Genomic DNA, 22,979 nt, shown 5'->3' on the forward strand with positions numbered 1-22,979 from the left:
TTTACACTTTTGGTATTGAGCTGAATTTTGTCTCCGTATGCCCTTAGATCTGTCTCCGAATAACCGTCTTTATTACACAATTACTTTTCAATTTTACGGGAATTTGTATGATTTTAAGTAATGGCAGTCAAATTTGCATATAAGTGTAAATACGTATATTTCACACTTATTAATGACAGTTTTCATCACTTTCTGCAGTTTCTATTTGGGCATGATAAATTAACGCTTAGGCCACACCAATTTGATTCCTTGTTCGACGGACCCGCCCGCACCTATTTTTTTCAAAATAATTTTTTTTTATTTTTTTTTTAATCACGCTTCCCGCATCCGGAAATGTAATCATGTCCATTTCCCGCACCGTTTTTTTTTGTAAACATTATAAAAAGATATCAATATTTGTTTTTAAAATCACAGTCTAACCTGTATATAACGATTTTAAACATAAAAGCACCCCAGCACACTTTGTAAATATCTGTGAGAATATTTGTTTCAGCATGAAACCTACTTATCCAAAGCGGGAGTGCTCCGATCAAGGATTTGTATCTCCGATATATATCTATATCCGCGGAAATACCGAAGTAAAGAACAAAAAATTCGTTACTTTCCCCCTTACTTATATTCCCTATCAAAACATGCTCGTTGTAAAAATAAAGTACAAAGAACTTCTGAAGGATTTGCCTTCAACTGCAATTATATTGTTTGCTGGCGAAACAAAACTATCCATAGCCTCTGCATGTTTATGCACCTGTCCTGATTGATTGAGGGGCCTGTCGTTCAGCAGTTATCGTTTGGTAATGTTGTTCATTGGCAGGGCCGTAACTAGCCCCTTTTAATATTGAGGCAAAATATATTCGCCCAGCATAGCGAGGCGAAAAAATTTGGCAAGGGGTCTGGTGGCTGCCCCCAGAAGCTCTGAAAATAATGCAAAATCGTGCATTCTGAGCGTTTCTCGGACTCTTTCTTACATAGAAACGTAAATCATTTTTAGCTATTTTTTCGACAATATTCGGGTCTCAAAGCAAAAACATAGATTCATTGTTATTTAAGACTTTAAAGTTTTAGGGAAATTCAAAACATTAAAAGACCGATATGTAGGATAAAGCAAAAATCGTAATTCTCATAATCATTAATACCGGATCTGTCTGTCTGTTCTTGTCTTGTATTGTGCTGACTTGAGATTTTTTATGACTAGATTTAAATATAGTGACAGTCATTAGTGCAGTAATATACGTTAAATACTAGTATTGCTCAAGTCGACACTAGGGACCATATTGACCTTGTTTACGGTATTTATGATTCTTTCATTATTGAAGACCCTCCAGCAAGATGAGGAACAGGAATAAAAACTTTGACCATTGATCATTTGTGTTTTTTTTCTATACATTGACATTGTGTGCGATTAGCTCCCGTGCACGTGTAATTCATATTCCTTTATTTTCTGTTAAAGGGTCTGAACACGACTTAATGCAAATTTAACCCTTGAATGTAAAAGGTCATATGGCAATACATTGATGTTTTTTTCAACAAATGATTTGATACCGGGAAATTGGTGGTCTTACTTTAATTAAAACCGTGTCAGCTATCTAGTTTTATCCACAGGCGCTAGGATATATGATACAGTAATTTTTTTTAATTTTGTTGTTGATTAAGATATTCAATTTTCTATATTTATAATACATATCTATCACTTCTGTGCATATCTCACCTACAGAAAATACCTAATTTTGCAATCCATACTAAGAAAAATTGGGTATGGTTTTATATACAAGAAAGGCAGTTTCGTATTCTTTGATATCAAGTTCAATTCTCCATGCAGAAACGACCACTTTTTTCTGTGTCCTGTATATTCTTAAAATATTTTCTCGAATAATGCCTGGACATCGGTGGACATGCAACATTACACAGTGTGACACGTTTACAAATGAAAATCAACACTCAGACTAGTCATTAAGTAGAACAATAAATGAACAAAAGACAAACCCGGGACACAGAAGTACAAACAATAGACCATCAACTCTCAAAACCAAAAGTAAAATCGAAACATGGATTACGAAAAATATGCAGGGGCGACAACACAGAGTGAAGAGAACTTGTTTCTTGCAAGACACTTTCAGTGAAAACAATTTGATATGAAGACAATCTTTTGTTTTAGTTTTTTTTTTTTTTTTTGAAATTTTAAACATGAGGCATTTGCCTCATTTGCCTCAATGTAGTTACGGCCCTGCATTGGTATTTTCCCGTTTGGATATACATGATATATAAATTAGATCGTTGGTTTTCCTGTTCGAATTGTGTACGCTAATAATTTTGGGTCCTTTATAGCCTACTGTTTGGTCTGTATCAAAGCCCAATGTAAAAGGCCGTACTTTAACCTGTGTTTGTTATTTATATCAGGTTGAGAACAACCCTCCCTCAGACAACATGGACAAGGGGTCATTTTACTGATGTAGAAAAGAAAATAGAAATACCAAGGATTTGTATAGTTCTTCTATACAAAACCTTTGAAAACTTAGAATTTTGTACTCAAAAAGAGGAGAGTTACATCATACTTTAAACAACTTTTTCTAAAAGAGGGGTCCACTTACATGTATTTTGAATAATATTAAACTGTTAAAGTAAATGTGTTAACATGGTTAAAGTCCAGGAATATTACAAAATTCTTGGACATGTTTTGACCTTTTAATACCAGATAGATATATACATGATATAGTTCTTTCATAAAATATGAGCCCTTTTGTACAAACAAATATATTATAACTTATATTGATCCCTCATAAAACATGTAAAAGGGATATTTATAACATTAAGGGGTTGTCCCCAAACTGATTATGACTTGGAGGGAGAATTGTCTCATTGTCAGTCACACATACATGTCATACATAGACCAGATTTAATTATTTCTTGGTGAACAGGCAAAAAATACTTCAGAAATTAAAGAAATGTCAAAGTACAAGTGATAAATCAAGCTTTAATATTGTCAAAACCTACTATTTTATGTTTACAAAAAAAAATTATAATCGCTCGCCTCTACTTTTCAAGCTTCGCCTCAAAAATTTGCAAATTAAATATTTTTTTATTTAAATTTTCAAATCGCTCGCTCGCCCCAAATTTTGAAGTCCAAAAATCCGTAGAACAAGAAATTAAATTGGTGTGGCCTTACACTAAAATTCTCTGTATGAGAGATAAAAAAAGTTTCAATTTATCGTTTTTACTGCCGATGTCACTATTGTCACCATTAAAATGTATTTTTCACTGTATATATCTTACATACAGCTAAAACATTCCTATAATTAACATTTTAACTAATTTGGTTCAGAAAATATATAACTTGCATTTATTGCCTTATGTTCACTATATTACAAATAGTATCATAACAACAAAAACAAGTTTTAATGAATGAGTTGATGACTTTATTCTTCAGCTTTATAAATGATAAATTGTATGTGCAGCGGTTTATTCCCGATTGTCCCACTTTTTAAAATTTTATAGTTCTGATTGTCCCACATTATTTTATGGTGTGAAATGTTCTTAAATATACAATAGACTTGATGTTTGTTTTGTTAAAATAACAAGAATTAATTATTACCTGTTCAAAGTATTAGATTATATCAATTTTATTTATGTATAAAATATGATTTCTTTTTTAAATTATGAAATTAATGCACTTTTCAATGATAATAATATAATATTTCTGAGTGATTAAAACATCCGATTTCTGTTTCTTTTCATTAAATAAGATAATATTTCTTATTTATAATATGTAACTAAAATGTTTATGAAAACATGTTCTGTTTAAATTCTAAATAAATATTCAAATAATCCATACTTTTAAAAAAAGAGTATATTAATTAAGTTGCAATCATCCACCAAACCCAGCCAAACTAGAGGTGACCAAAGTATTGCAATACATAGGGAAAAGATGTAGAGCAGAAACTACTCCTGTACCAGCAATCTATAAACAGGAAATAGCCAAGTTTCGTACACCAGAATGGAATGATGATACTCAAATAAAAAAACACCATTTACAAACTACGTTACAACATACTGGGTTTAAGCAAACAGACAGCTATGGAATCATTACCAAACAGAAGGACCAATGCCAACAAACCACTTAGAAGGAAGGCACAGTGGCTTGAAACAGATGATCCGAGTGCCACACCAAAACATCTATACGCTACTTCACTACGTCAAAGAAGAGCAGGCATTTAACGAGATTACTCTTATCCAGTACCACACCGGGGAGTACGACCAACAAAGAGAAGGAATACACCCAACTCAACCAACGCCTACAGCAACTTAAAGATCAACGTCAGAACGGTGATGTTACTGTATTTCAGTTTGCTGACACTGCCTCCTATTTGTTACATTTGGACTAAATTTGTTGCAGTTGTATGATGTTTGTGCTATGTATCATTATGCTTTGATGGTATTCTTATGTATTGTGTACATGCTTTATTATTGTACTTATGTATTATGATCTATTATATGTGCTTTATTGTTGTACCTTCTACAATATGTGTGCTTTATATTATCAATTATTTTGTCATTGTGTTTTAAAATGCTTGATTGAAACCCACTATCATTCTTTAATGAAGAAATAAAATTATGAAAATATCAATTTATTTTCTTGTTTTTTTTTCATATTTTACAAGAAAAATGATTAGTTACCTGTAATTTCCTACTGCAGTTTATTAAAACAGATTAATCACAATCAAAACAATTTCCGATTGTCCCACAATTAAACTTCCCAATTGTCCCACAAAATTTTAATACCTTTTTACCTGTAATTTCAAAAAGTGGGACAATCGGGAAGACACCTGTGCAGCACATCAGGAGCTATGAAGATTGTAATTACGTTAATGTACTTTCATAACGAACTCTCGTTAGAATACTATGATATTTTATAAACAGTATATTTACAAACCTTTTGGCGTTTCAACTATTTGATTCGAGCACATCTGACTTGTCTCATGTTGGCGAAACACGATTTTTTCTACCAAGGAATATCCGTTGGGCTCGAACCAAAGTGGCTGGAAGAGCACAAATGAAATGAAATACTAAATTGAAGAGCTTCAAAACCGAATATTTCGAAAAGTTCACACGCATAAAATTTCTAAAAACTTGAATTGATTTTAGTTTTTAGTTCCAAATAGAGAAAGAAACAAATCTATGTTCATATGTTGGCATATATCTTTTAGTAGGTGTGTATGTTTTTGCATTGATCACAACATTATTGCTTTAAAATATCTATGTATTATATATAATATAATCTAATACGCTATTCATAGTCAGCAATGTTGCCAAAAACAAACGTATATTCTTCTACATTATAAGAAACAATTTTAATGGAAACCAATATTATGAATATATTGAAAACTCGTTTGATAAATTTACCTTGGATATACCCAATGTTTATAAAATTACTTATGTTTGTTTAAACATCTTGGCCACTACACTGTGTTGTAGTTAACACACAAACATTAAATTATTTCAACCACAAGCTTATTCTTGAATTCAGCGGTAAAATTACAAATTAGTTTTATTACTTACATGTATTTGGTTGAAAAGTAAACATTGTGAAAAATCATATAAAGCATTCTTCTGTAAATAATATAATGATTATACGAACTATGCTGCTTTGTACTGTATCATTTCATTTCAAATGGCTGAAATTATTAAGCTTCGAATTTGGTAATTATATTTTTTTATGTATTTAGGTAAAACAGATAAATATACAAATCCTAACGTATTGATTAAAGTCATATGAAACGAGTGACAGGTTAAAATAATGTTTATCAAATGCTTGAACCAATGCAGGAGCAGATCCAGTCATTTTAAAAAGGTGTGTTCCTAACCCAGGATAAAGAGGGGGTTCCAACCACATGTCCCCATTCAAATGCATTGATCGTCCACAAAAAAGGGGATTCCAACCCCGGACCCCCCTTTGATCCGCAAATGCATGTATATATCATAAACTTAGTCTTCTGTACACGATTTTATCATTTTATACGCAAACATATCGTACAATCGTCTTTTTTCTCTCTTTCTGTCTGTTATGATGTGAAAATATGGCAGCTCATTAATTGCCGTGTTTTGAAGCCGTAGTTTACCGATTGTCACCTTATAGTAATCAATCAACAAAGAAGCATGGGTATTGAGCACGTGTATGAATTTTCTTTAGAAAAAAGTACATGCACATAAGTTTAACAGTAAAAATATCCATTTTGTTATAAAAAAACATATGCATATCTTTTTTTTTAATTTGAGGATTCATATGACTTTAACATGTTCAAATATGATTTGAGCGAATGAGTTTCTTTTCCCTTTTACAACTGATTGCCAATGATAAACCTTATGTAGAAAAAATGCTTATGGGGTGAAATAATGTATAAGGCTGGTTTCTTAAATAAAATAAAATTTTGTTATGTGTCATTATTAAGACCTGTGCTGCGCAAATTTCCTAATAATTTTCGATTTTTCACTTTTCTTCATTAGAATTGCTTGTCACTAATATAAGAATAGGCATACACAGTGCTAAGAAATGGGTGAGAAAAGTATTGCAATTTTCAAATATAGAACGAAATTTTTGAAAAACAAAAACCAGGCATATCTTCTAAAGCACTATTCAATCTTACTTCAGGTGACGAAGCTTCTTTTTGTGTATGCTATTTAAGGTAGATTCATGGTATATCACCATCTTCAATTGCACAATCACAGTACAAAATCAGTCTAGTCATTTGCCCAAATCGACAGATTTGCAATTTAATAGTTTGACTGTTTATTTATATAAAGAAAACTTGGTGATTTATTGTTTTATCCAAAATATTTGATACAAATACCATTTTTTGCTGTTGTTAGAACCATTTTTTAAATGAGCCATTTAAAGGGAGATATTATATTTTTGAAAAAAGCATAGTAAAATCTTCATTTTGGCAAATTATAAGAAAGTTCTATTTTAAAAAGTAGTCTATACTTATGATCTACCTTAATACAATAAAAGAAAGGGAAACATGTCTGATATAGTGTACTCATACATTTATGGTGTACTCAATAAAGGAAAAGCGCTAAATGGTAATTTCCCTCTCTTTCTATTTAATTTTGTTTTTAAATCATGATTGTTTACCAAAATATGAATGAATATTATAAAACATACAACTCTTTTTTTTTTTTTTTATATATTACAGATTTATCAAGAAAAAAGAGGGAAAAGGAAACCATATTATAACATGTTCCCCATGGTGTCAGTTATAGTGTTTATATGCTTAATAAAAGGGGATTTAGTCAATGGATGTCCTGACCTTTGTGTTTGTACTGTTACACAAGTTGATTGTAAGGAAAAAAGATTAACGAACATACCGGCAAATATTTCCTTATCTACAACAGATTTGTAAGTACTATGTATTACACATGTTAATTTTATTTTATTACACATGTTTTAATCGAATGTTGTGCATTCCTTATGAAGGTAAGTCTTGACAAGTGCGTCAGACGCTATATTCACGAAATTATATTGCTACTCAATTCTCATCAAAAACATTCAATTCAAAAGATACAAATTAAAAAGTATATATGACGTACAAAGAAAGCGAGATCTGGGAGTTCATATGTTATAACAAATGTTTGATGCTTTTTATCACTTTTTGAATTCATCGCCTTAGGAAAAGATCACAACCATTTGACGGAAAAGCAAATGTTGAACTTTCATGAAATGGAAGTGTGAAAGGATATTATTTATTATCATACAAAACGCGTTTAGTTATTGGCCTTCCAATATTTCATAGGACTGAGATATTACTATTAGCATGCTACATCTTAATATTTTATCCATGATCTTCATCACTGACAATGCTTTCTATCTATTAGCTTTTTATATACTTCATTCTGGACTTAAAACATTCCAAAATATACCGAACTGCCATACGTTGCATCTAATTACTGTTTGTTGTTAATAATTAGTAACGTAATGTCTTTTGCTTTTTCAAAGAGGTCCTTATTGTGTAATATATTATCTTAATTTGTTGAAAAAAACCAATTCAATGATAGTCTTGATTTACATAATCTACCAAATAGCATGGGAACATGTCTTTGACCGTAGACTTCAGTTTTCATCTTTCACGATTTATAAATGTTAGTCAAGATATTAGATAGACCTAACTGTATCTCATGTATCATATAGGTAAAGTTTGTTAAAATAGATGCAGCTAAAACAATCATCATTTTTTTTAAATTATTCAATGAAAAGAAATCATCAATCAGACAGGAAGTGAAATTAAAATGAAATTTATAAGATCGAGACCGAGAACTATTCTGTCTATCCTTTGCCATATGTAACTTGTTACTTATAGGTTGCACTTTGTAAATACAGCTGTTTCTCAAACCACGCCTCTTTTGTGGTGATTTAGAATATTCATAGAAAATTAATTTTGTTTACATACTGGTTCCCAGTTATGATATCTGTGTTCCATCTCACAGAGACATAAGGGAGCTACCATTTGATTTTTATGGGGGGGCTAGGATGAAAAATTTTGTCCTGCATTTTTTTTTAGTTGTAATCTCTGTCCTGCCTTTTTATTTTTCACTCTATTCGGTCCTGCCTTTTTTTTTTTAGTTTATCCTGACTTTTTTTACCTAAATTGTCATCCTGACTTTTTTTTTTTTGCAAGTGTCTCATCCTGCCTTTTTTTTTTACTCAAAATTCCTGTCCTGCCTATTTTTTTCAAATTTCATCCTAGCCCCCCCCATAAAAATAAAATGGTAGCTCCCTAACTTGGGAATGTTACCAGTAAATATACACATGCAATTTGTTTATATTGAAATCTGTGGTAACCTTTTTTTCGAGGTAGGGGTAGTTAAGAAAATTAGTGTTAGTTTAAACTATGAGAAGTTCAGGGCATATAAACGTTGAAAATATTCCCTATATTTTGACCTTTGAAAAAAATTGTAGTGCATATGAACTTTCAATTCTAGGATAAGATCTTATTCAAAACTTCAGATAGTAAAAGTGGTACAGTTTTAGCCGTAAAAGGAGTTCCTATGGGAAATTTCATTGTCAATATTTACAGAAATGCAACCTATAGGATCTTCCGACCCATCGAGACCGAGAACTATTCTGTCTATCCTTTTGCCATATGTAACTTGTTATTTATTGGATCTTCCGATACATCGAGATCGAGAATTATTCTGTCTATCCTTTCCCATATGTAACTTGTTACTTATAGGATCTTCCGACCCATCGAGACCGAGAACTATTCTGTCTATCCTTTTGCCATATGTTACTTGTTATTTATTGGATCTTCCGCAAATCGAGACCGAGAATTATTCTGTCTATCCTTTTCCAAATGTAACTTGTTACTTATAGGATCTTCCGACCCATCGAGATCGAGAATTATTCTGTCTATCCTTTGCCAAATGTAACTTGTTACTTATATGATCTTCCGACCCATCGAGACCGAGAACTATTCTGTCTATCCTTTTGCCATATGTTACTTGTTATTTATTGGATCTTCCGACCCATCGAGACCGAGAATTATTCTGTCTATCCTTTTCCAAATGTAACTTATTACTTATAGGATCTTCCGACCCATCGAGATCGAGAATTATTCTGTCTATCCTTTGCCAAATGTAACTTGTTACTTATATGATCTTCCGACCCATCGAGACCGAGAATTATTCTGTCTATCCTTTGCCAAATGTAACTTGTTACTTATATGATCTTCCGACCCATCGAGACCGAGAACTATTCTGTCTATCCTTTCCCATATGTAACTTGTTACTTATATGATCTTCCGACCCATCGAGACCGAGAATTATTCTGTCTATCCTTTGCCAAATGTAACTTGTTACTTATATGATCTTCCGACCCATCGAGACCGAGAATTATTCTGTCTATCCTTTCCCATATGTAACTTGTTACTTATAGGATCTTCCGACCCATCAAGATCGAGAATATTCTGTATATCCTTTTGCCATATGTAACTTGTTATTTATTGGATCTTCCGACCCATCGAGACCGAGAATTATTCTGTCTATCCTTTCCCATACGTAACTTGTTACTTATAGGATCTTCCGACCCTTCGAGACCGAGAATTATTCTGTCTATCCTTTGCCATATGTAGCTTCTGGGTAGTAATATGATCAGCTGACCCATCCAACGTACTCAAGCGTTGGTTTAATGTCAGGATGAATAATCTTCTCTTTTTTTCATTAACCTTGTTTAAATGGGACAGTTAATTATCGTTAAATGTTGACCAAAAATACCTCTCCCTCTCCCTTTTGATTTGGGATTCATTTTATTATAGCCACGTACGAAATCATTATGTCATATGAATGGTTGAATGAACATTTCTATATTAAAATAATCCACTGAACAGAAATGAAGTGATATTTTTCTTGTATTGTTCAGTTAAAAAAATCCGCATCTTCCAGTCGACATTCGGTTATTTCATAAGGTAATCAGAGTGTTTGAACTTGTCATGTTGTGTGAATTTCCCTTTTTAAATTTACATCGGAGTTCGGTAGTTTTGTTAAGACATATTTTATACATTCTCCTTTTCATATGTTGGACGGGAGTTCGTTTTTTTTTTACCGTTAACATGTCTTAATGTCTATTAATTTGTCGATCCATCTTAAGGTGGTACCTAACACTACAGGGAGGTAACTCTGTGATATCAGCTAAACGTTTTCATCCCGTTGTATTGTTTAAGGAAATATTAAGCTTTCCAACCAATGATCAAAATTAGTGTTAGTCAAACTGCTATCTATCCTACCATTTTTTTTCCGAGAAAGTGATTGGCTCAAGTTTTCTGAAATTTTCATATTTTTTTCAAAGGGTCAAAGTAAATATTTTGTCAAAATTTTATGAAAATTAAATGAGCCAAATTAATTTTAGTCAAGGTGTTGGGTACCACCTTAATATGGTGTTCAGTCTGAAGATTTTAATGTCTAATAATTACATAAGATGTATGTTTCATTATAATACGTTATTCTGATTGGCTATCTAGCAATCTCGTGATATTCCTTAATCAATTGCATTACACAATGCAACTTTTCATTCATGATGACACGAGGTCCCACAATAAAGTGCACTGGTAAATGAAATAAAAACTCGATAAAAAGCGTGTTTTCATGATCCTATAGGTAACAATGTAATTATAAGTATTGAATGCTTTTTTTTTGTAATTTTATAGGGTTGTAAAAGCGTTGACCGTGCGCACATTTTTAGTATGAAGCGCTTCCGCGCTTCATACAAATGTACTTCGGTCAACGCTTTTACACCCCAATAAATTTACAAAAAAGAGCATTCAATTCTTAAATAAATTATCAATAATCACGCTTTGTTTATTAACATTATTTTTTTAGAAATTTGGCTATTAACAATATCTCCAGTATAGATGGCGATGCATTCACAGACCTTACAAGTGTAATATACATGTAGGTATTATATAACATAATATACTTGTGTTTTCAGTTTGGTGTTTTGTAACCAACATATAACGCAAAAAAGTGTTTGACTAAAGAAATAGATATTTCATTTCACATATTTGTGTTCGTGTCTTTGGCAATATTTCTATAAACTTCAACATTTTTTGTGTTGGCGTCTATGTTGGATTTCTTTGTAAATTTGTTTTAATTGCTTAGCCATTTGTGATGCATTTGTATACAATTTTGGTTGCTGGATTCCAACATGTATATATTGTGTCTTTTAATATAGCTCATCCATTTTTTATACGACCGCAAAAATTGAAATTTTTTTGGTCGTATATTGGTATCACGTTGGCGTCGTCGTCCGAAGACATTTGGTTTTCGCACTATAACTTTAGTATAAGTTAATAGAAATCTATGAAATTTAAACACAAGGTTTATGACCACAAAAGGAAGGTTGGGATTGATTTTGAGAGTTTTGGTCCCAACAGTTTAGGAATGAGGGGCCAAAAAGGGCCCAAATAAGCATTTTCTTGGTTTTCGCACTATAACTTTAGTTTTAGTAAATAGAAATCTATGAAATTTTGACACAAGGTTAATGACCACAAAAGGAAGGTTGTGATTGATTTTGGGAGTTTGGGTTTCAACAGTTAAGGAATTAGGGACCAAAAAAGGGCACAAATAAGCATTTTTCGTGGTTTTCGCACCATAACTTTACTATAAGTAAATAGAAATCAATGAAATTTAAACACAAGGTTTATGACCATAAAAGGAAGGTTGGGATTGATTTTGGGAGTTTTGGTCCCAACAGTTTAGAAATAAGGGGTCCAAAGGGTTCAAAATTAAACTTTGTTTGATTTCATCAAAAATTGAATAATTGGGGTTCTTTGATATGCCGAATCTAACTGTGTATGTGTATGTAGATTCCTAATTTTTGGTCCCGTTTTCAAATTGGTCTACATTAATGTCAAAAGGGTTCAAAATTAAACTAAGTTTGATTTTAATAAAAATTGAATCCGTGGGTTTTATTGATATGCTGAATCTAAAAATGTACTTAGAGCCCTGTTTTTAAGTTGGTCCAAATCGTGGTCCAAAATTAAACTTTGTTTGATTTCATCACAAATTGAATAATTCGGGTTCTTTGATATGCCGAATCTAACTGTGTATGTTGATTCCTAATTTTTGGTCCCGTTTTCAAATTGGTCTACATTAAGGTCAAAAGGGTTCAAAATAAACTAAGTTTGATTTTAACAAAAATTGAATCCCTGGGGTTCTTTGATATGCTGAATCTAAAAATGTACTTAGGCCACACCAATTTGATTCCTTGTTCGACGGACCCGCCCGCACCTATTTTTTTCAAAATAATTTTTTTTTATTTTTTTTTTAATCACGCTTCCCGCATCCGGAAATGTAATCATGTCCATTTCCCGCACCGTTTTTTTTTGTAAACATTATAAAAAGATATCAATATTTGTTTTTAAAATCACAGTCTAACCTGTATATAACGATTTTAAACATAAAAGCACCCCAGCACACTTTGTAAATATCTGTGAGAATATTTGTTTCAGCATGAAACCTACTTATCCAAAGCGGGAGTGCTCCGATCAAGGATTTGTATCTCCGATATATATCTATATCCGCGGAAATACCGAAGTAAAGAACAAAAAATTCGTTACTTTCCCCCTTACTTATATTCCCTATCAAAACATGCTCGTTGTAAAAATAAAGTACAAAGAACTTCTGAAGGATTTGCCTTCAACTGCAATTATATTGTTTGCTGGCGAAACAAAACTATCCATAGCCTCTGCATGTTTATGCACCTGTCCTGATTGATTGAGGGGCCTGTCGTTCAGCAGTTATCGTTTGGTAATGTTGTTCATTGGTATTTTCCCGTTTGGATATACATGATATATAAATTAGATCGTTGGTTTTCCTGTTCGAATTGTGTACGCTAATAATTTTGGGTCCTTTATAGCCTACTGTTTGGTCTGTATCAAAGCCCAATGTAAAAGGCCGTACTTTAACCTGTGTTTGTTATTTATATCAGGTTGAGAACAACCCTCCCTCAGACAACATGGACAAGGGGTCATTTTACTGATGTAGAAAAGAAAATAGAAATACCAAGGATTTGTATAGTTCTTCTATACAAAACCTTTGAAAACTTAGAATTTTGTACTCAAAAAGAGGAGAGTTACATCATACTTTAAACAACTTTTTCTAAAAGAGGGGTCCACTTACATGTATTTTGAATAATATTAAACTGTTAAAGTAAATGTGTTAACATGGTTAAAGTCCAGGAATATTACAAAATTCTTGGACATGTTTTGACCTTTTAATACCAGATAGATATATACATGATATAGTTCTTTCATAAAATATGAGCCCTTTTGTACAAACAAATATATTATAACTTATATTGATCCCTCATAAAACATGTAAAAGGGATATTTATAACATTAAGGGGTTGTCCCCAAACTGATTATGACTTGGAGGGAGAATTGTCTCATTGTCAGTCACACATACATGTCATACATAGACCAGATTTAATTATTTCTTGGTGAACAGGCAAAAAATACTTCAGAAATTAAAGAAATGTCAAAGTACAAGTGATAAATCAAGCTTTAATATTGTCAAAACCTACTATTTTATGTTTACAAAAAAAAATTATAATCGCTCGCCTCTACTTTTCAAGCTTCGCCTCAAAAATTTGCAAATTAAATATTTTTTTATTTAAATTTTCAAATCGCTCGCTCGCCCCAAATTTTGAAGTCCAAAAATCCGTAGAACAAGAAATTAAATTGGTGTGGCCTTAGATATTTGATTATTGGCCCAGTTTTCAAGTTGGTCCAAATCGTGGTTCAAAATTAAACTTTGTTTGATTTCAACAAAAATTGAATTCTTGGGGTTCTTTGATATGCTGAATCTAAACATGTACTTAGATTTTTTATTATGGGCCCAGTTTTCAAGTTGGTCCAAATCGTGGTTCAAAATTAAACTTTGTTTGATTTCAACAAAAATTGAATCCTTTGGGCTCTTTGATATGCTGAATCTAAACATGTACTTAAGATTTTTTATTATGGGCCCAGTTTTCAAGTTAGTCCAAATCGTGGTCCAAAATTAAACTTTGTTTGATTTAAAAAAAAAATGAATTCTTGTGGTTCTTTGATATGCTGAATCTAAACATGTATTTAGATTTTTTATTATAGGCCCAGTTTTCAAGTTGGTCCAAATTGGTATCCAAAATTAAACTTTGTTTGATTTCAACAAAAATTGAATTATTGAGGTTCTTTGATATGGTGAATCTAAACATGTACTTAGATTTTTTATTATGGGCCCAGTTTTCAAGTTGGTCCAAATCGTGGTTCAAAATTAAACTTTGTTTGATTTCAACAAAAATTGAAACCTTTGGGCTCTTTGATATGCTGAATCTAAACATGTACTTAAGATTTTTTATTATGGGACCAGTTTTCAATTTGGTCCAAATCGTGGTCCAAAATTAAACTTTGTTTGATTTCAACAAAAATTGTATATATGGGGTTCTTTAATATATGCTTAATCTAACCATGTATTTAGATTTATGATGTTTGGGCCCGGTTATCAAATTTGTCCACATTGAGGTCTAAAGGGTCCAAAATTGAACTTTATTTGATTTCATCAAAAATTGAATTCTTGGGGTTCTTTGATATGCTGAATCTAACCATGTATTTTGATTTTGGATATTGGACCATAATAGGTAATGTCCAATTTAAAATTTAAAGTTTTTAAGTTTAAGTTCTTAGACCACATTCATTATGTGTCAGAAACCTGTGTTGTGTCAACTATTTAATCACAATCCAAATTCAGAGCTGTATCAAGCTTGAATGTTGTGTCCATACTTGTCCCAATGTTCAGGGTTCGAACTCTGCGGTCGTATTAAGCTGCGCTCTGCGGAGCATCTGGTTCAACATAACGGAGCTAAAACATCTGTCATATAAGCTGGCAAAAAAAACAGGTGTAAACCGCCATAGTCTTCGAAACATGACTGTACCAAGCCAGTAACATAATAATTGCGCTTGATTCGTTCCCTTGTTTAATAACGTCGTTAGTTTGTCAGATTTTATGGACCCTCTTTTTAATTTATCTAAGTTCGGTATTTGTTTTAAAGATGTTGATTATATCAAAATTCTGTTCTGACATCCTTGCAAACATTTATTTTCATTTTCAACTTAAAGCAGTCAAACGAAAAAAATCTAAATAATGTTTTGAAGGAGTTAATATAATTGAAATAATGAGACATTTTTTTCTTTCGAAAAACAGGTAAGAACTTTCGTTTAATAGTTATTAAAGGTACCAGGATTATAATTTAATACGCCAGACGCGCGTTTCGTCTACATAAGACTCATTAGTGACGCTCAGATCAAAATAGTTATAAAACCAAACAAGTACAAAGTTGAAGAGCATTGAGGACCCAAAATTCCAAAAAGGTAATCCATACCTGGGAAAAGAAAATCCTTAGTTTTAAACCAGCAAATAAACATTCGTACAACAAGTCAAAAAGTAAAGTTTCTCATACTATTTTCTATGATTAATATATATCAATGAAAACATAGAATACTAGATGAAAATGTGTTATTGATGTTGAACGGACACATTATTGCTTTATACATATTTAAATTCACCCACCTATAGTTTGTGTTAATTTGGCCTCATCCTAAGGTTATGAATCTTTTAACATTACTTTTTACCACAAAACACAGATCGAGTTCGAATTTGAATGGCGTCACCTTTACCGTTGTAGAGTTATGCCCATTTACTAATGTAAAAAATGCTGATTTTTCGTATGTATTCTCCAACTTATGTTTGCCTAAACCGAATGTTATGAAACCTATACACAATGCTAATAATAAAAAAAAACTCGGGGCATCATCTGTGTCCAATGTACACATTCTCCATTTATTTTGTACATATTTTTTGTTTGAAATATTCACATCTGGCATTAGGGGTCTATTATGGCTTAATATGTGGTATATGGTTTGAAAGATAAATGCCATGCGGTAACCTATATCTCTACGTCATTTGGCGAAGATTTGTCACATTGAAAGTCATAGCGAATCTCCATTTTTATATATATTTACCATATCATGTTAAAATGATGTTCTTCCTTTCAATAAAATGACAGCAAATGAGAAAGTTTATCAAAAGACCACTCGAAGAATTCTGAAATCGTTATAAGTGTGGTTAAGGGTCTACTCATGATTAAATCGAATCCAAGTAATATATTATTGTTTATGAAATTACTTACATTGTTCTTTTCTATTACGTTTTTTACTTAACATTAACACGGTGTGAATTAAAGCACCTGTACTTTATCGATGTTCAAATCTAATAAATAAAATATAGTTAGTAAGGTATGAACAATATACCCAGATTTACAGCTTACACGTCTATTCTGGTACCATATGACATAAAAAAACACAAAGACATTTTGGTCAATCGTATGACTAATATCAGTTTAACGCAATATGTATCTTATTTATTGCACGGAGATTGCAATTAGAAATCTTATGTAATATCAGTACCAAGATAATGATTATTTCTTCCAGAAATTTAGATTCTAACAGGCTAGTAAGTTTACCAGAAGGTCTGTTTTCGTCGAACGTAAATCTGGAACTATTGTAAATATGATTGAATATCATCTCAGACTTTATTATATCAGAATGACAAACAAATGTAGTTGATCCTTTGCATAACCTTATGTTTAACAAAAGTAAAAAAATATCATATATTTTTGGAAAAAGCGTTAATCATTCTATTATCGGACACCAGACTTAACATTTAAAGCCAAAAGTATATACTTTACTTTCAAATCCCGTGAATTTACCGTGGAAAACCTTTTAATTGTTCTCTGAACAATTGGGTTTTACATAGGTAATTCCACTGTTCTGTGGAAAGACCTTTTGCTTTTGTTCTGTTTATAATATTTCTTATTTTTCTGCTCATTTATTTTGCGCAGTAACGTTGTCTCGAAAGAAGTCGTTTAGATATTTGGTAAATGATATCGAACAGTTTATACGCTTGAATTTTTTTAGAATTACTGATTGGGAGTGCTTGGTCAACCAAAACAAAATTTATTTCAATGTCAAGTGTCATGAAAAATATCAACCAGAAAGTGACCTCGAAAAAAACAGGAAGTAGCTATTTTTTGTCATGCATGTATATTTTCAGAATCAGGAAAATCCGTTTCGTATCACTGGACGTCTCCCTTTTGTTAACAGGGAGAAGTTAATTCCCTCATTTAAAAAATATGAAAACAATATATTTTAGGAATCAGCGTGAAGTAAGCTTTCTCATGGCACTAGATGTGACCTTCGGTATTCCGGAAGAGACTGATTATCTTCTTTATTTCAAGTGAAAGTTCATATAAGCTATAAATTTTTGAAATAAGGAGAAATAAAACAGTAATGCAAGACTGGAAGTGACATTTTCCCAACCGTATGTAGCCCTTCATATGGTACCAGATGCGACATTCGGTATACCGAAAGTGGCTGATTATCTTCCTTCTTTTTTAATCAATATGAAAATACATATGTTTGGACGCCAATAGTAACATTGAGTAAACCACGTCAAATTAATGTGGAAAGACCTTCAATTGTTCTCTGAACAATTTGTGTTAAATTTTTCTCTGCTTAATTGTGTTCTTCCGTCAGTTTTTAGATTTATAATATTTTATTTAGATATTTTTTATATTAAATCATACACTCTATTCGCTTTTATTTTCATTCTTTTAACCAGTATAATTTTCTTTGTACGATTTATCGCCCAGTATATTGTGTTCTTGTGTGTGTGTGGTTTTTTTTTATAACAAAAGCAAAAATTATCGACGAAATTCTTTTTAAAATTGTGTCGTTATATTCTTACAAATATTAGGTCAATTTTGAGCAAAACGATTTGGTGCATTTTACAGGAGTTATTTACCTCCCACTATTTAATGTATGGGTAAGCTAGCGCAACTCTTAAACTATAACCTGTAATGAATAAAGGTGTTTTGATATGAAATTCTAAAGCAATAGTTAGTGAGTGCAAACTGTAAAAGCTAGGTTCAAAGAACTGATGCATTTTTTCCCCCAAAGAAATAGTACATTAGGTCCAAAGATTTGTGATGACATCTCATAGGACTTACAGACCCTTAAATGGTTAAATTTAAGGTTAATTGAATATAACATAATACACCTTGTCGCTATTTATTCCATTCCGGATTAGTTCTAAAATTACACAACTTTTTCATCCAGTTGAAGTTATCTGGGACCCTGTTTAAACAATGCACCATGCATGATACTTTTTAATGAGACCTGTTTAAACTACCGTAAATACTTCAAACAAAATATTTTTTACTTTAATTTTAATTTCGAAAAAAGTGGATCATACTATGTCAAAGTTTCTTGATGATCACTTTCTAAAGTTTTTTCTCCCTCAGCTCACTACTGATGACCTCCATTTTTCGGCCGGTGACCCAAAACAGGAAGTTGTATAAATGACTGTTTTTCCCGGAATGGACTAAATAGCGATAAGGTGTATACTGGTCCATGATAAAGCCGCGAAGTCTTTTGGAAAGGGTACGATAACGTATGACCTTTAAAAATATAAACTGGAGATGACCTTGTGCAAACTAGAAGTAGCCATATTTACACTTATTCAAGGGAAACAAAATTATTTTTGCAGTCAGCTTACAATAACTAAGTATTTTAATTCAACATATTTTGTAAAAAAATCAAGACAATTGATTTACTTCCAGAAAGGTAGAAAATAACAATTTAATAAGTTTACCAGAAGGTCTGTTATCGAACAACACAAATCTTGTAACATTGTAGGTATGATTGGTGATTATGTCAGACTTGAATTATTGCAGATTGAATTTTATATTTTATCATGTTTAGATGTTCTGCAATATACTTTTGTATTTCAGAATCAGAAGATTTGCAATCTTTTTTAGTTTGTACACAGACTTTCATTATGCATACTAATTTTACTTTAACTGTCGCTCAATATTTAAAGGTTGTAGCCGAAAGTTTTCATAAATGCATTAACAATTTGAGTTTATATAAAAATATATTGAATACAACGAAGATTGAAATAAGAAATTGTTGGTATCTTCAGTATCAGTGTTTAGTTAATCAATTGTTATGCCCCACCTACGGTAGTATAGGGGAATTATGTGTTCTGGTCTGTGCGTCCGTTCTTCCGTCCGTCTGTCCCGCTTCAGGTTAAAGTTTTTGGTCAAGGTATTTTTTTTTGTTGAAAATGAAGTCCAATCAACTTGAAACTTAGTACACATGTTCCCTATGATATGATCTTTCTAATTTTAATGCCAAATTAGAGTTTTACCCCATTTTCACAGTCCACTGAACATAGGACGTGATAGTGCGAGTGGGGCATCCGTGTACAGGGGACACATTCTTGTTTACATAATCACGATAATTGTTTTTTTTTCTTCAGATATTTAGAATTTAACCAGTTGGAAAGTTTACCAGAGGATCTATCTGTTAACATTCAACACTAATCTTAGATTTTTGTAAGTGTAGTTGATATTTATATCAGACTTAAACTTATTTGATAGTGTGAATCACATTCATATAAACCTGATTTTTTAAATATACGTGTGTGCCAATAGCTTAGTATTTCAAAATGTATCTTAGAATTCATTTTGTACTATGTGTAGTATTGTGTTGAATAAAATACGTTCTTTTGTTATCAAATTGAATGATTTTCTTCCTAAATTGTATCCAACCACAACTAAACAAATATAGAGTAAGAAGATATGGTATGATTGTCAATAAAACAACTCTCAACAAGAGACTAATAAACTCATTATACATACCAGAATTAAATTTTGTATTTACGCCTGACGCGCGTTTCGTCTACAAAAGACTCATCAGTGACGCTCAAATCCACAAAAAGTTAAAAGGGCCAAATAAAGTATAAATGACACAGCAATTAACTACTAATGGTCACCGTCGGCTTTGGATAATGCGTAAAAAACCATACCACCGAATCAGCTTTAAAAGAATAGGACATTATAAATGTAAGACAATTCAAACCCGATTTATGTACAATATCATGATCGAAATGCAAATATGATACCCTGCAAACAAACTACAACATCTGAATTAGTCTGTTATGATTTAACAAAAAGAATTCTAATTGTGACTTATGTTTATCACAGATTTTATTTGATTAAATATAGTTTTGTTTATATAATCATGTATATAAATTACTGCTGTTCTTTGATGTAATTGTATGTCAACAATTCAGAAGCTTAACCATCATTTTATTTTGTACGCAACATTTAATAATTGCAGTTGAAAGTTTAACAAAATACAGCATCATTAACTCGAAAGATATCATATTTTATCTATTCAATTCACAAAAATCGAAATTTAAAACCCTTTCGTATTTTCAGTAAAAATGCTTTGATTAAACAATTTCTTACATGAACACGATAATTGATTTCTTTTCAGAAATTTAAGAGGAAACAAGTTAGAAAGTTTACCAGAAGGTCTGTTAACATTCAACACAAATCTTGAATATTTGTAAGTGTAGTTGTTATGTATATCAGACTTAAACTTATTCCATGTATGTGAATTTTTAAATGGCATTGATATGAACCTGATGTTTTTAATATACGTGTGTGCCAATAGCTCAGTATTTTAAAATTTATCTTAGAATTCATTTTGTACTATGCGTAGTATTGTGTTGATTAAAATTCGTTATATTTGATTGATTTTTCTTCCTAAATTGTATACAAGCACAACTAAATAAATATGCCCCAAAAAAAATATGGTATGATTGCCAATGAGTCAACTCTCCACAAGAGACTAAATGGCACAGGATTTGAGAAATTATCAACTTTAGGTGACCGTACGGCCTTGGATTATGCATTAAATCAACGAGTCATTTTTAAAAGATCTTAAAATCACAAATGTAAAACAATTTAAAAGAGAAAACTTACGGCCTGATGTATGTGCAATATAATGAACGAAAAGCAAATATAATACACTGCAACAAGATACATACTCTGAAATTAGTCTGTTATTATCGAACACAAAGAGTTCTAATTGTGACTTATGTTTATCAAAGATTTTATTTTATTAAAGATATTTTTTTTAATGTAACCACGTATATATAGTACATATGTTCTTTATTGTACTTGTGTTTCAACGATTCAGAAGTTTTGCCATCATATCATTTTGTACGCAAACTGTCTCATTGCATACAAATATTTCTTTCAGCGTCACTCAATATTTAATAATTGCAGTTGAAAGCTTAACAAAATACAGCATCATTAACTCGAAAGATATCATATTTTATCTATTCAATTCACAAAAATCGAAATTTAAAACCCTTTCGTATTTTCAGTAAAAATGCTTTGATTAAACAATTTCTTACATGAACACGATAATTGATTTCTTTTCAGAAATTTAAGAGGAAACAAGTTAGAAAGTTTACCAGAAGGTCTGTTAACATTCAACACAAATCTTGAATATTTGTAAGTGTAGTTGTTATGTATATCAGACTTAAACTTATTCCATGTATGTGAATTTTTAAATGGCATTGATATGAACCTGATGTTTTTAATATACGTGTGTGCCAATAGCTCAGTATTTTAAAATTTATCTTAGAATTCATTTTGTACTATGCGTAGTATTGTGTTGATTAAAATTCGTTATATTTGATTGATTTTTCTTCCTAAATTGTATACAAGCACAACTAAATAAATATGCCCCAAAAAAAATATGGTATGATTGCCAATGAGTCAACTCTCCACAAGAGACTAAATGGCACAGGATTTGAGAAATTATCAACTTTAGGTGACCGTACGGCCTTGGATTATGCATTAAATCAACGAGTCATTTTTAAAAGATCTTAAAATCACAAATGTAAAACAATTTAAAAGAGAAAACTTACGGCCTGATGTATGTGCAATATAATGAGCGAAAAGCAAATATAATACACTGCAACAAGATACATACTCTGAAATTAGTCTGTTATTATCGAACACAAAGAGTTCTAATTGTGACTTATGTTTATCAAAGATTTTATTTTATTAAAGATATTTTTTTTAATGTAACCACGTATATATAGTACATATGTTCTTTATTGTACTTGTGTTTCAACGATTCAGAAGTTTTGCCATCATATCATTTTGTACGCAAACTGTCTCATTGCATACAAATATTTCTTTCAGCGTCACTCAATATTTAATAATTGCAGTTGAAAGCTTAACAAAATGCAGTATCAATGACTCTAAAGAGATCATATTTAATATTCTGAATTTTGTTTTTTACATAATCAAGATAATTGATTTTGTTCCAGAGATATCAGCTACAATAACTTAGTAAGTTTACCAGAAGGTCTGCTATCGGACAAAACAAATCTTGAAGAAGTGTAAGTATTATTAATGCTTATCTCAGACTTACTATTGTATATATTGCCTTGTATACAAGTATATAACCACGTTCACATAATTATGTCACCCTGACCGAGGTCGGGTGACATATTGTTATTGTTCCTTTTTTTTTTAT

The 22,979-nt window shown here is 31.4% G+C and overlaps 1 protein-coding gene across 1 annotated transcript in view; it reads left to right on the forward strand.

Moving 5' to 3' along the window:
* Positions 1–22,979, forward strand: part of LOC139497413 (platelet glycoprotein V-like) — a 58,821-nt gene that overhangs the window by 10,999 nt on the left and 24,843 nt on the right. Inside the window, exons 3-5 of the mRNA XM_071285630.1 lie at positions 20,916–20,987; positions 21,872–21,943; positions 22,771–22,842. Coding sequence (XP_071141731.1) covers positions 20,916–20,987; positions 21,872–21,943; positions 22,771–22,842 — 216 coding nt within the window. The remainder of the gene's footprint in view (positions 1–20,915; positions 20,988–21,871; positions 21,944–22,770; positions 22,843–22,979) is intronic.

This window comes from Mytilus edulis, chromosome 12 (genome assembly GCF_963676685.1).
Source record: "Mytilus edulis chromosome 12, xbMytEdul2.2, whole genome shotgun sequence".
Taxonomy (NCBI): Eukaryota; Metazoa; Mollusca; class Bivalvia; order Mytilida; family Mytilidae; genus Mytilus; species Mytilus edulis.